Consider the following 15,368-nt stretch of genomic DNA (forward strand, 5'->3'; position numbering starts at 1 on the left):
TCCCCCACCTCTCCCTCTTCCCCCACCTCTCTCTCTTCCCCCACCTCTCTCTCTCCCCCCCACCTCTCTCTCTCTCCCCCACCTCTCTCTCATCCCCCACCTCTCTCTCTTCCCCACCTCTCTCTCCCTCTGTCTTCCTCTCTTCCCCACCTCTCTCTCTTCCCCACCTCTCTCTTCCCCCCCACCTCTCTCTCTTCCCCCACCTCTCTCTCTTCCCCCAACTCTCTCTCTTCCCCCCCAACCTCTCTCTTCCCCCACCTCTCTCTCTTCCCCCCACCTCTCTCTCTCCCCCCACCTCTCTCCCCCCCACCCTCTCTCTCTCCCCCCACCTCTCTCTCTTCCCCCACCTCTCTCTCTTCCCCCACCTCTCTTCCTCTGTCTTCCTATCTTCCCCCATCTCTCTCCCTTCCCCACCTCTCTCTCTTCCCCATCTCTCTCCCTTCCCACTTCTCTCTCTTCCCCACCTCTCTCCTTCCCCACCTCTCTCTCTTCCCCCACCTCTCTCTCTTCCCCCACCTCTCTCCCTTCCCCCACCTCTCTCTCTCCCCCACCTCTCTCTCTCCCCCATCTCTCTCTCTCCCCCACCTCTCTCTCTCCCCCATCTCTCTCTCCTCTGTCTTCCTCTCTTCCCCCCACCTCTCTCTCTTCCCCCAACTCTCTCTCTTCCCCCCACCTCTCTCTCTTCCCACCCACCTCTCTCTCTTCCCCCACCTCTCTCTCTTCCCCCACCTCTCTCTCTCCCCCATCTCTCTCTCCCTCTGTCTTCCTCTCTTCCCCCAACTCTCTCTCTTCCCCCACCTCTCTCTCTTCCCCCCACCTCTCTCTCTCCCCCACCTCTCTCTCTTCCCCCACCTCTCTCTCTTCCCCCACCTCTCTCTCTCCCCCACCTCTCTCTCCCTCTGTCTTCCTCTCTTCCCCCACCTCTCTCTCTTCCCCCACCTCTCTCTCTTCCCCCACCTCTCTCTCTTCCCCCCACCTCTCTCTCTTCCACCCCACCTCTCTCTCCCCCCCACCTCTCTCTCTCCCCCCACCCCCCACCTCCCCCCAACCTCTCTCTTCCCCCACCTCTCTCTCTTCCCCCCACCTCTCTCTCTTCCCCCACCTCTCTCTCTTCCGCCCCACTCTCTCTCCCCCCACCTCTCTCTCCCCCACCTCTCTCTCTTCCCCCACCTCTCTCTCTTCCCCACCTCTCTCTCTCCCCCACTCTCTCTCCCTCTGTCTTCCTCTCTCCCCACCTCTCTCTTCCCCCACCTCTCTCTCTTCCCCCCCACCTCTCTCTCTTCCCCCACCTCTCTCTCTCTCCCCCACCTCTCTCTCTTCCCCCACCTCTCTCTCTTCCCCCACCTATCTCTCCCTCTGTCTTCCTCTCTTCCCCCACCTCTCTCTTCCCCCACCTCTCTCTCCCTCTGTCTTCCTCTCTTCCCCCACCTCTCTCTCTTCCACCCCACCTCTCTCTCTTCCCCCCACCTCTCTCTCTTCCGCCCCACCTCTCTCTTCCCCCATCTCTCTCTCTCCCCCACCTCTCTCTCTTCCCCCACCTCTCTCTCCCTCTGTCTTCCTCTCTTCCCCCACCTCTCTCTCTTCCCCCACCTCTCTCTCTTCCCCCACCTCTCTCTCTCCCCCACCTCTCTCTCTTCCCCCCACCTCTCTCTCTTCCCCCACCTCTCTCTCTTCCCCCCCACCTCTCTCTCTTCCCCCACCTCTCTCTCTTCCCCCCACCTCTCTCTCTCCCCCATCTCTCTCTCTTCCCCCACCTCTCTCTTCCCCCCACCTCTCTCTCCCCCATCTCTCCTCTTTCCCCCCACCTCTCTCTCTTCCCCCCACCTCTCTCTCCCTCTGTCTTCCTCTCTTCCCCCACCTCTCTCTCTTCCCCCACCTCTCTCTCCCTCTGTCTTCCTCTCTTCCCCCCACCTCTCTCTCCTCTGTCTTCCTCCCCCACCTCTCTCTCTTCCCCCACCTCTCTCTATTCCGCCCACCTCTCTCTCTTCCCCCCACCTCTCTCTCCCCCCACCCTCTCTCTTCCCCCCACCTCTCTCTCTCCCCCTCTCTTTCTTCCCCCCACCTCTCTCTCTTCTCCCCATCTCTCCCCCCACCTCACCTCTCTCTCTTCCCCCACCTCTCTCTCCCTCTGTCTTCCTCTCTTCCCCCCCACCTCTCTCTCTTCCCCCTTCTCTCTCTCTTCCCCCACCTCTCTCTCCCCCCACCTCACCTCTCTCTCTCCCCCCCTCTCTCTCTTCCCCCACCTCTCTCTCTCCCCCCCACCTCTCTCTCCCTCTGTCTTCCTCTCTTCACTCACGTCTCTCTCATCCCCCCACCTCTCTCTCTTCCCCCACCTCTCTCTCTTCCCCCCACCTCTCTCTCTCTCCCCCCACCTCTCTCTCTCCCCCACCTCTCTCTCTTCCCCCACCTCTCTTCCCCCACCTCTCTCTCTCCCCCACCTCTCTCTCTTCCCCCACCTCTCTCTCTTCCCCCACCTCTCTCTCTTCCCCCCACCTCTCTCTCTTCCCCCACCTCTCTCTCTTCCCCCCACCTCTCTCTCTTCCTCCCATCTCTCTCTCTCCCCCACCTCTCTCTCCTCTGTCTTCCTCTCTTCCGCCCCCTCTCTCCCTCCCCCCACCTCTCTCCCCCCACCTCACCTCTCTCTTCCCCCCACCTCTCTCTCCCCCCCCACCTCTCTCCCCCCTCTGTCTTCCTCTCTTCCCCCACCTCTCCCTCCCTCAGGAACCTGCTGGCCAACCCGTTTAACTGTGACTGTCGTCTGGCGTGGTTGGGGGCATGGCTTCGTTCTAGACGAATCGTAACAGGGAACCCTCGCTGCCAGAGCCCCTCCTTCCTCAGAGAGATCCCACTACAGGACGTAGCAGCACCAGACTTCCGCTGCGACGACGGTACGACACACGCACGCACGCACACACACACACGCACGGACTCACGCAGAAACACACATCACACACAAGGACACATAGAGATTTTATAATTTCATTGATCGAAAGTGATATAAGTATGTTCAATTTCTAAATATTTTAACTAGTCTCCCTTCTCTCCCAGGTGCTGTATTGGAGGAGAGTAGCTGTGTAGCTCGTCCTCAGTGTCCCAGTGAGTGTACCTGTACAGAGACGGTGGTCCGCTGTAGTAACAAACACCTCCAGGCCATGCCCAAGGGGTTGCCCCGCAACGTCACTGAACTGTAAGTCACAAATTGGGGTTAGAGGTCAGGGCAAGGGGGCAGGAGACAAAGGGAAGGGTGCTAGGGGTTAGGGCTTAGAGATCTGCAATACACTTTTCTTACATTCTCAGTTCACCAGTTAGCACTTAGTTATATAACGTATTACCTGTGTAATAGGTAGGTATAACCCTATAGGCTGTTCTGGCTAGGACAAGGCTTACTGACTAATAGGTAGGTATAACCCTATAGGCTGTTCTGGCTAGGACAAGGCTTACTGACTAATAGGTAGGTATAACCCTATAGGCTGTTCTGGCTAGGACAAGGCTTACTGACTAATAGCTGGTATAACTTAGTTTCTTTGTTTAACCACAGTGTCCTCCTCCTCCTCCTCCTCTTCTCAGGTATCTGGATGGGAACCAGTTCAGCATGGTGCCCAGAGAACTGTCCACCTTCAAACACCTGCAGCTGGTGTGAGTTGACCATTACTGTCTGTTAGTGTGTCTGGTGTGAGTTAACCATTACTGTCTGTTAGTGTGTCTGTTGTGAGTTAACCATTACTGTCTGTTAGGTGTCTGTTGTGAGTTAAGCATTACTGTCTGTTAGTGTGTCTGTTGTGAGTTAACCATTACTTATGTTAGTGTGTCTGTTGTGAGTTAAGCATTACTGTCTGTTAGTGTGTCTGTTGTGAGTTAACCATTACTGTCTGTTAGTGTGTCTGTTGTGAGTTAACCATTACTGTCTGTTAGTGTGTCCGTTGTGAGTTAAGCATTACTGTCTGTTAGTATGTCTGTTGTGAGTTAACCATTACTGTCTGTTAGTGTGTCTGTTGTGAGTTAAGCATTACTGTCTGTTAGTGTGTCTGTTGTGAGTTAAGCATTACTGTCTGTTAGTGTGTCTGTTGTGAGTTAAACCATTACTGTCTGTTGGTGTGTCTGTTGTGAGTTAACCATTACTGTCTGTTAGTGTGTCTGTTGTGAGTTAAGCATTAATGTCTGTTAGTGTGTCTGGTGTGAGTTAACCATTACTGTCTGTTAGTGTGTCTGTTGTGAGTTAAGCATTACTGTCTGTTAGTGTGTCTGTTGTGAGTTAACCACTACTGACTGTTGGTGTGTCTGTTGTGAGTTAAGCATTACTGTCTGTTAGTGTGTCTGTTAGTGAGTCTGTTGTGAGTTGACCATTACTGTCTGTTAGTGTGTCTGTTGTGAGTTAACCATTACTGTCTGTTAGTGTGTCTGTTGTGAGTTAACCATTACTGTCTGTTAGGGTGTCTGTTGTGAGTTAAGCATTACTGTCTGTTAGTGTGTCTGTTGTGAGTTAACCATTACTTATGTTAGTGTGTCTGTTGTGAGTTAAGCATTACTGTCTGTTAGTGTGTCTGTTGTGAGTTAACCATTACTTATGTTAGTGTGTCTGTTGTGAGTTAAGCATTACTGTCTGTTAGTGTGTCTGTTGTGAGTTAACCATTACTGTCTGTTAGTGTGTCTGTTGTGAGTTAACCATTACTGTCTGTTAGTGTGTCCGTTGTGAGTTAAGCATTACTGTCTGTTAGTATGTCTGTTGTGAGTTAACCATTACTGTCTGTTAGTGTGTCTGTTGTGAGTTAAGCATTACTGTCTGTTAGTGTGTCTGTTGTGAGTTAAGCATTACTGTCTGTTAGTGTGTCTGGTGTGAGTTAACCATTACTGTCTGTTAGTGTGTCTGTTGTGAGTTAAGCGGCGAGTTACTTACTGTGTTAGTGTGTCCGTTGTGAGTTAAGCATTACTGTCTGTTAGTGTGTCTGGTGTGAGTTAACCATTACTGTCTGTTAGTGTGTCTGTTGTGAGTTAACCATTACTGTCTGTTGGTGTGTCTGTTGTGAGTTAACCATTACTGTATGTTAGTGTGTCTGTTGTGAGTTAACCATTACTGTCTGTTGGTGTGTCTGTTGTGAGTTAACCATTACTGTCTGTTAGTGTGTCTGTTGTGAGTTAAGCATTACTGTCTGTTAGTATGTCTGTTGTGAGTTAACCATTACTGTCTGTTAGTGTGTCTGTTGTGAGTTAAGCATTACTGTCTGTTAGTGTGTCTGGTGTGAGTTAACCATTACTGTCTGTTAGTGTGTCTGTTGTGAGTTAACCATTACTGTATGTTAGTGTGTCTGTTGTGAGTTAACCATTACTGTCTGTTAGTGTGTCTGTTGTGAGTTAACCAGTACTGACTGTTGGTGTGTCTGTTGTGAGTTAAGCATTACTGTCTGTTAGTGTGTCTGTTAGTGAGTCTGTTGTGAGTTGACCATTACTGTCTGTTAGTGTGTCTGTTGTGAGTTAACCATTACTGTCTGTTAGTGTGTCCGTTGTGAGTTAACCATTACTGTCTGTTAGTGTGTCCGTTGTGAGTTAAGCATTACTGTCTGTTAGTATGTCTGTTGTGAGTTAACCATTACTGTCTGTTAGTGTGTCTGTTGTGAGTTAAGCATTACTGTCTGTTAGTGTGTCTGTTGTGAGTTAAGCATTACTGTCTGTTAGTGTGTCTGTTGTGAGTTAACCATTACTGTCTGTTAGTGTGTCTGTTGTGAGTTAACCATTACTGTCTGTTAGTGTGTCTGTTGTGAGTTAAGCATTACTGTCTGTTAGTATGTCTGTTGTGAGTTAACCATTACTGTCTGTTAGTGTGTCTGTTGTGAGTTAAGCATTACTCTCTGTTAGTGTGTCTGGTGTGAGTTAACCATTACTGTCTGTTAGTGTGTCTGTTGTGAGTTAACCATTACTGTCTGTTGGTGTGTCTGTTGTGAGTTAACCATTACTGTATGTTAGTGTGTCTGTTGTGAGTTAACCATTACTGTCTGTTGGTGTGTCTGTTGTGAGTTAACCATTACTGTCTGTTAGTGTGTCTGTTGTGAGTTAATCATTACTGTATGTTAGTGTGTCTGTTGTGAGTTAACCATTACTGTCTGTTAGTGTGTCTGTTGTGAGTTAACCACTACTGACTGTTGGTGTGTCTGTTGTGAGTTAAGCATTACTGTCTGTTAGTGTGTCTGTTAGTGAGTCTGTTGTGAGTTGACCATTACTGTCTGTTAGTGTGTCTGTTGTGAGTTAACCATTACTGTCTGTTAGTGTGTCTGTTGTGAGTTAACCATTACTGTCTGTTAGGGTGTCTGTTGTGAGTTAAGCATTACTGTCTGTTAGTGTGTCTGTTGTGTATGTTAGTGTGTCTGTTGTGAGTTAACCATTACTTATGTTAGTGTGTCTGTTGTGAGTTAAGCATTACTGTCTGTTAGTGTGTCTGTTGTGAGTTAAGCATTACTGTCTGTTAGTGTGTCTGTTGTGAGTTAACCATTACTGTCTGTTTGTGTGTCTGTTGTGAGTTAACCATTACTGTCTGTTAGTGTGTCTGTTGTGAGTTAACCATTACTGTCTGTTAGTGTGTCTGTTAGTGTGTCTGTTGTGAGTTAAGCTTTACTGTCTGTTAGTGTGTCTGTTGTGAGTTAAGCATTACTGTCTGTTAGTGTGTCTGTTGTGAGTTAAGCATTACTGTCTGTTAGTGTGTCTGTTGTGAGTTAACCATTACTGTCTGTTAGTGTGTCTGTTGTGAGTTAACCATTACTGTCTGTTAGTGTGTCTGTTGTGAGTTAACCATTACTGTCTGTTAGTGTGTCCGTTGTGGAGTTAACCATTACTGTCTGTTAGTGTGTCTGTTGTGAGTTAAGCATTACTGTCTGTTAGTGTGTCTGTTGTGAGTTAACCAGTACTGTCTGTTAGTGTGTCTGGTGGGAGTTAAGCATTACTGTCTGTTAGTGTGTCTGTTGTGAGTTAAGCATTACTGTCTGTTAGTGTGTCTGTTGTGAGTTAAGCATTACTGTATGTTAGTGTATCTGTTGTGAGTTAAGCATTACTGTATGTTAGTGTGTCTGTTGTGAGTTAAGCATTACTGTCGGTTAGTGTGTCTGTTGTGAGTTAAGCATTACTGTCTGTTAGTGTGTCTGTTGTGAGTTAACCATTACTGTCTGTTAGGGTGTCTGTTGTGGAGTTAACCATTACTGTCTGTTAGTGTGTCTGTTGTGAGTTAACCATTACTGTCTGTTAGTGTGTCTGTTGTGAGTTAACCATTACTTATGTTAGTGTGTCTGTTGTGAGTTAACCATTACTGTCTGTTAGTGTGTCTGTTGTGAGTTAAATCCATTATTGTCTGTTAGTGTGTCTGTTGTGAGTTAAGCATTACTGTCTGTTAGTGTGTCTGTTGTGAGTTAAGCATTACTGTCTGTTAGTGTGTCTGTTGTGAGTTAAGCATTACTCTCTGTTAGTGTGTCTGGTGTGAGTTAACCATTACTGTCTGTTAGTGTGTCTGTTGTGAGTTAACCATTACTGTCTGTTGGTGTGTCTGTTGTGAGTTAACCATTACTGTATGTTAGTGTGTCTGTTGTGAGTTAACCATTACTGTCTGTTGGTGTGTCTGTTGTGAGTTAACCATTACTGTCTGTTAGTGTGTCTGTTGTGAGTTAACCATTACTGTATGTTAGTGTGTCTGTTGTGAGTTAACCATTACTGTCTGTTAGTGTGTCTGTTGTGAGTTAACCAGTACTGACTGTTGGTGTGTCTGTTGTGAGTTAAGCATTACTGTCTGTTAGTGTGTCTGTTAGTGAGTCTGTTGTGAGTTGACCATTACTGTCTGTTAGTGTGTCTGGTGTGAGTTAACCATTACTGTCTGTTAGTGTGTCTGTTAGTGTGTCTGTTGTGAGTTAACCATTACTGTCTGTTAGGGTGTCTGTTGTGCGTTAACCATTACTGTCTGTTAGTGTGTCTGTTGTGAGTTAACCATTACTTATGTTAGTGTGTCTGTTGTGAGTTAACCATTACTGTCTGTTAGTGTGAATCTGTTGTGAGTTAACCATTACTTATGTTAGTGTGTCTGTTGTGAGTTAAGCATTACTGTCTGTTAGTGTGTCTGTTGTGAGTTAAGCATTACTGTCTGTTTGTGTGTCTGTTGTGAGTTAACCATTACTGTCTGTTAGTGTGTCTGTTGTGAGTTAACCATTACTGTCTGTTAGTGTGTCCGTTGTGAGTTAACCATTACTGTCTGTTAGTGTGTCCGTTGTGAGTTAAGCATTACTGTCTGTTAGTATGTCTGTTGTGAGTTAACCATTACTGTCTGTTAGTGTGTCTGTTGTGAGTTAAGCATTACTGTCTGTTAGTGTGTCTGTTGTGAGTTAAGCATTACTGTCTGTTAGTGTTTGAGTTAACCATTACTGTCTGTTAGTGTGTCTGTTGTGAGTTAAGCATTACTGTCTGTTAGTGTGTCTGTTGTGAGTTAACCAGTACTGTCTGTTAGTGTGTCTGTTGTGAGTTAACCATTACTGTCTGTTAGTGTGTCTGTTGTGAGTTAACCATTACTGTCTGTTAGTGTGTCTGGTGGGAGTTAAGCATTACTGTCTGTTAGTGTGTCTGTTGTGAGTTAAGCATTACTGTCTGTTAGTGTGTCTGTTGTGAGTTAAGCATTACTGTATGTTAGTGTATCTGTTGTGAGTTAAGCATTACTGTATGTTAGTGTGTCTGTTGTGAGTTAACCATTACTGTCGGTTAGTGTGTCTGTTGTGAGTTAAGCATTACTGTCTGTTAGTGTGTCTGTTGTGAGTTAAGCATTACTGTCTGTTAGTGTGTCTGTTAGTGAGTCTGTTGTGAGTTGACCATTACTGTCTGTTAGTGTGTCTGGTGTGAGTTAACCATTACTGTCTGTTAGTGTGTCTGTTGTGAGTTAACCATTACTGTCTGTTAGGGTGTCTGTTGTGAGTTAACCATTACTGTCTGTTAGTGTGTCTGTTGTGAGTTAACCATTACTTATGTTAGTGTGTCTGTTGTGAGTTAACCATTACTGTCTGTTAGTGTGTCTGTTGTGAGTTAACCATTATTGTCTGTTAGTGTGTCTGTTGTGAGTTAACCATTACTGTCTGTTAGTGTGTCCGTTCTGAGTTAAGCATTACTGTCTGTTAGTGTGTCTGTTGTGAGTTAACCATTACTGTCTGTTAGTGTGTCTGTTGTGAGTTAAGCATTACTGTCTGTTAGTGTGTCTGTTGTGAGTTAACCATTACTGTCTGTTAGTGTGTCTGTTGTGAGTTAAGCATTACTGTCTGTTAGTGTGTCTGTTGTGAGTTAACCAGTACTGTCTGTTAGTGTGTCTGTTGTGAGTTAACCATTACTGTCTGTTAGTGTGTCTGTTGTGAGTTAAGCATTACTGTCTGTTAGTGTGTCTGGTGTGAGTTAACCATTACTGTCTGTTAGTGTGTCTGTTGTGAGTTAAGCATTACTGTCTGTTAGTGTGTCTGTTGTGAGTTAAGCATTACTGTATGTTAGTGTGTCTGTTGTGAGTTAAGCATTACTGTCTGTTAGTGTGTCTGTTGTGAGTTAAGCATTACTGTCTGTTAGTGTGTCTGTTGTGAGTTAAGCATTACTGTATGTTAGTGTGTCTGTTGTGAGTTAACCGTTACTCTCTGTTAGGGTTTCTGGTGTGAGTTAAGCATTACTGTCTGTTAGGGTGTCTGTTAGTGTGTCTGTTGTGAGTTAAGCATTACTGTCTGTTGGTGCATCTGTTGTGAGTTAACCATTGGTGTGTGGTCAGTGGTGTTCCTGGGCTTAGTTCCCCATTACTGTGTTACTGATACCGTACTGTACAACAGTGTACTGTGCCCTAGAGGTCATCAACCATGGTCCTGGTCCCAACAGAGTGTTTTATTTATTTCATTTCACCTTTATTTAACCAGGTAGGCTAGTTGAGAACAAGTTCTCATTTACAATTGCGACCTGGCCAAGATAAAGAATAGCAGTTTGACACATACAACAACACACATGGAGGAAAACAAACATACAGTCAATAATACAGTAGAAAAGTCTATATATAGTACAGTGAGGGAAAAAAGTATTTGATCCCCTGCAGATTTTGTACATTTGCCCACTAACAAAGAAATGATCAGTCAATAATTTTAATGGTAGGTTTATTTGAACAGTGAGTATCAACAAACAAATCCAGAAAAACGCATGTCAAAAATGTTGTAAATTGATTTGCATTTTAATGAGGGAAATAAATATTTGACCCCCTCTCAATCAGAAAGATTTCTGGCTCCCAGGTGTCTTTTATTCAGCTAACGAGCTGAGATTAGGAGCACACTCTTAAAGGGAGTGCTCCTAATCTCAGCATGTTACCTGTATAAAAGACACCTGTCCACAGAAGCAATCAATCAGATTCCAAACTCTCCACCATGGCCAAGACCAAAGAGCTCTCCAAGGATGTCAGGGACAAGATTGTAGACCTACACAAGCCTGGAATGGGCTACAAGACCATCGCCAAGCAGCTTGGTGAGAAGGTGACAACAGTTGGTGCGATTATTCGCAAATGGAAGAAACACAAAAGAACTGTCAATCTCCCTCGGCCTGGGGCTCCATGCAAGATCTCACCTCGTGGAGTTGCAATGATCATGAGGAATCAGCCCAGAACTACACGGGAGGATCTTGTCAATGATCTCAAGGCACCTGGGACCATAGTCACCAAGAAAACAATTGGTAACACACTACGCCGTGAAGGACTGAAATCCTGCAGTGCCCGCAAGGTCCACCTGCTCAAGAAAGCACATATACATGCCCGTCTGAAGTTTGCCAATGAACATCTGAATGATTCAGAGGACAACTGGGTGAAAGTGTTGTGGTCAGATGAGACGAAAATTGAGCTCTTTGGCATCAACTCAACTCGCCGTGTTTGGAGGAGGAGGAATGCTGCCTATGACCCCAACAACACCATCCCCACCGTCAAACATGGAGGTGGAAACATTATGCTTTGGGGGTGTTTTTCTGCTAAGGGGACAGGACAACTTCACCGCATCAAAGGGATGATGGACGGGGCCATGTACCGCCAAATCTTGGGTGAGAACCTCCTTCCCTCAGCCAGGGCATTGAAAATGGGTCGTGGTGGGTATTCCAGCATGACAATGACCCAAAACACACGGCCAAGGAAAGAAAAAAGTGGCTCAAGAAGAAGCACATTAAGGTCCTGGAGTGGCCTAGCCAGTCTCCAGACCTTAATCCCATAGAAAGTTTCTGGAGGGAGCTGAAGGTTCGAGTTGCCAAACGTCAGCCTCGAAACCTTAATGACTTGGAGAGGATCTGCAAAGAGAAGTGGGACAAAATCCCTCCTGAGATGTGTGCAAACCTGGTGGCCAACTACAAGAAACATCTGACCTCTGTGATTGCCAACAAGGGTTTTGCCACCAAGTACTAAGTCATGTTTTGCAGAGGGGTCAAATACTTATTTCCCTCATTAAAATGCAAACCAATTTATAACATTTTTGACATGCGTTTTTCTGGATTTTTTGTTGTTATTCTGTCTCTCCCTGTTCAAATAAACCTACTATTAACATTATAGACTGATCATTTTTGTCAGTGGGCAAACGTACAAAATCAGCAGGGGATCAAATACTTTTTTCCCTCCCTGTATGTGCAAATGAGGTAGGATAAGGGAAGTAAGGCAATAAATAGGCCATGGTGGCAAAGTAATTACAATAAATACAGTATGGGGATGAGGTAGTTGAGATGGGCTATTTACAGATGGGCTATCTACAGGTGCAGTGATATGTGAGCTGCTCTGACAGCTGGTGCTTAAAGCTAGTGAGGAGATATGAGTCTCAGCTTCAGTGATTTTTGCAGTTCGTTCCAGTCATTGGCAGGAGAGAACTGGAAGGAAAGGTGGCCAAAGAGGTGTTGGCTTTGGGGATGACCCCTGAGATATACCTGCTGGAGCGCGTGCTACGGGTGGGTGCTGCTGTGGTGACCAGTGAGCTGAGATAAGGCGGGGCTTTACCTAGCAGAGACTTGTAGATGTCCTGGAGCCAGTGGGTTTGGCGACAAATATGAAGCGAGGACCAGCCAACGACAGCGTACAGGTCGCAGTGGTGGGTAGTATATGGGGCTTTGGTGACAAAATGGATGGCACTGTGATAGACTGCATCCCATTTGTTGAGTAGAGTGTTGGAGGCTATTTTATAAATTACATCGCCGAAGTTGAGGATCGGTAGGATGGGCAGTTTTATGAGGGTATGTTTGGCAGCATGAGTGAAGGATGCTTTGTTGCGAAATAGGAAGCCGATTCTAGATTTAATTTTGGATTGGAGATGCTTAATGTGAGTCTGGAAGGAGAGTTTACAGTCTAACAAGACACCTAGGTATTTGTCGTTGTCCAGGTTTACAGGTTTCTGTTACAACCCATCACAACAGACCTTCATTAGCTTAATCGGTTGTTTTAGAGCTGTGCTGGAACAAAAACACGTACACAATGTAGCTGTCTAGGACCAGGACTGTTCTAGTGGTTTCTCTACAGTCCAATGTGTAACCATGACCACCAGGGGGCGATACGGAGCCTGCTCTGCACTTGACTCCACTCCAGTCAACAACAGCATTATCCAATCCACAATACACCAGCTCATAGCTACCTCTGATAGACTAGTGTGGGTTAATGGTTATTCACATAACACCTCCATTTGACACAAAAAGCCTTTGTTCTGTTGAGATGGGATATGAAGTGTATAGGAGGAGGGGTTGTTGCTGTGTGTCTGATGATAGGTATTAAACTGCATTAACAGGATGGCTACGTCTCAGATGGCACCCCATTCCCTATGTAGTGCACTACTTTTGACAATGACCCAGGCTCTGGTCAAAAGTATTGCCCTATAAAGGGAATAGGGTGCCTTTTAATTGGGACACAGTCTACAGTGCATTTGTAAAGTATTCAGACCCCTTGACTTTTTCCACATTTTGTTATGTTACAGCCTTATTTTAAAATGGATGAAATCATTTTTTCCCCTCATCAATCTAGAAACAATACCCCAAAATGACAAAGCAAAAAACGGAAATATCAAATTTACATAAGTATTCAGACCCTTTACTCAGTACTTTGTTGAAACACCTTTGGCAGCGATTACAGCCTCCAGTCTTTTGGGGTATGTATTTGGGGAGTTTCTCCCATTCCTCTCTGCAGATCCTCTCAAGCGCTGTTAGGTTGGATGGGGAGCGTTGCTGCACAGCTATTTTCAGGTCTCTCCAGAGATGTTCGATCGGGTTCAAGTCTGGGCTCTGGCTGGGCCACTCAAGGACTTTTCCTGAAGCCACTCCTGCGTTGTCTTTGTTGTGTGCTTATGGTCATTGTCCTGTTGGAAGATGAACTATCGCCCCAGTCTGAGGTCCTGAGCACTCTGGAGCAGGTTTTCATCAAGGATCTCTCTGTACTTAGCTCCGTACACCTTTGACTCGATGCTGACTAGTCTCCCAGTCCCTGCTGCTGAAAAACATCCCCACAGCATGATCCTGCCACCACCATGCTTCACCGTAGGGATGGTGCCACGTTTCCTCCAGATGTGATGCTTGGCATTCAGGCCAAAGAGTTCAATCTTGGTTTCATCAGACCAGAGAATCTTGTTTCTCATGATCTGAGAGTCTTTAGGTGCCTTTTGGAAAACACCAAGCAGGCTGTCATGATCCTTTTACTGAGGAGTAGCTTCCGTCTGGCCACTCTACCATAAACACCTGATTGGTGGAGTGCTGCAGAGATGGTTGTCCTCTGTCAGAGTGACCATTAGGTTCTTGGTCACCTCCCTGACCAAGGCCCTTCTCCCCCGATTGCTCAGTTTGGCCAGCTCTAGGAAGAGTCTTGGTGGTTCCAAACTTCTTCCATTTAAGAATGATGGAGGCCACTGTGTTCTTGGGGACCTTCAATGCTGCATACATTTTTGTTACCCTCCCCCAGATCTGTGCCTTGAAACAATCCTGTCTTGGAGCTCTACGGACAATTCTTTCAACCTCATGGCTTGGTTTTGCTCTGACATGCACTGTCAACTGTGGGACCTTATATAGACAGGTGTGAGCTTTTCCAAATCATGTCCAATCAATTGAATTTACCACAGGTGGACTCCAATCAAGTTGTAGAAACGTCTCAAGGATCATCAATGAAAACAGGATGCAGCTGAGCTCAATTTGGAATCTCATAGCAAAGTGTCTGAATACTTATGTAAATACATTTTAAAATAATCAAATTAAATCATAAAAAAATACATCTAATAACTATTTTCATTTTGTCATCATAGGGTATTGTGTGTAGATTGCTGAGGAAAAATATATATTTAATCCATTTTAGAATATGTCTTTAACGTAACAAAATGTGGAAAAAGTAAAAGGGTCTGAATACTTTCCGAATGGCACTATGTGGATCTAACTGGATAACTGTAGATAATAAAGTGTTGATTCTTTTGAACATAAAGTTATTGTGTTTAAGTAGCGATTGTTTTGAACCCTTGTTGTTACAGAGATCTGAGTAACAACAGAATCAGCTCCCTGTCTGACTCCTCCTTCTCCAATATGAGCCAGCTCACCACCCTGTGAGTCACACACACACACACACACACACACACACACACACACACACACACACACACACACACACACACACACACACACACACACACACACACACACACACACACACACACAGGGATAAACAAACCCACACGAGAATTATTCTAAAGACAATTATCTGAAGAAAAAGAAAAGAAAAACAACAATATTCTTATGAAAATACTTGTCATGTTCATCATCCTCACACTGTATCTAGACTAGTGTACTGTCATAGAATGTCCTATTAGAACTGTAGAATGTCCATCATCCTCACACTGTATCTAGACTAGTGTACTGTCATAGAATGTCCTATTAGAACTGTAGAATGTCCATCATCCTCACACTGTATCTAGACTAGGTACTGTCATAGAATGTCCTATTAGAACTGTAGAATGTCCATCATCCTCACACTGTCTAGACTAGTGTACTGTCATAGAATGTCCTATTAGAACTGTAGAATGTTCATCATCCTCACACTGTATCTAGACTAGTGTACTGTCATAGAATGTCCTATTAGAACTGTAGAATGTCCATCATCCTCACACTGTATCTAGACTAGTGTACTGTCATAGAATGTCCTATTAGAAGTGTAGAATGTCCATCATCCTCACACTGTATCTAGACTAGTGTACTGTCATAGAATGTCCTATTAGAACTGTAGAATGTCCATCATCCTCACACTGTATCTAGACTAGTGTACTGTCATAGAATGTCCTATTAGAACTGTAGAATGTTCATCATCCTCACACTGTATCTAGACTAGTGTACTGTCATAGAATGTCCTATTAGAACTGTAGAATGTC

At 45.3% G+C, this 15,368-nt stretch overlaps 1 protein-coding gene across 1 annotated transcript in view; it reads left to right on the forward strand.

The window, feature by feature from the left end:
* LOC106591151 (slit homolog 1 protein) overlaps positions 1–15,368 on the forward strand; it is a 56,753-nt gene that overhangs the window by 26,840 nt on the left and 14,545 nt on the right. Inside the window, 4 exon segments of the mRNA XM_045687032.1 lie at positions 2,722–2,888; positions 3,049–3,187; positions 3,568–3,636; positions 14,478–14,549. Of these exon segments, the coding sequence (XP_045542988.1) occupies positions 2,722–2,888; positions 3,049–3,187; positions 3,568–3,636; positions 14,478–14,549 (447 nt within the window).

The sequence above is a fragment of the Salmo salar genome, chromosome ssa09, assembly GCF_905237065.1.
Source record: "Salmo salar chromosome ssa09, Ssal_v3.1, whole genome shotgun sequence".
NCBI lineage: Eukaryota > Metazoa > Chordata > Actinopteri > Salmoniformes > Salmonidae > Salmo > Salmo salar.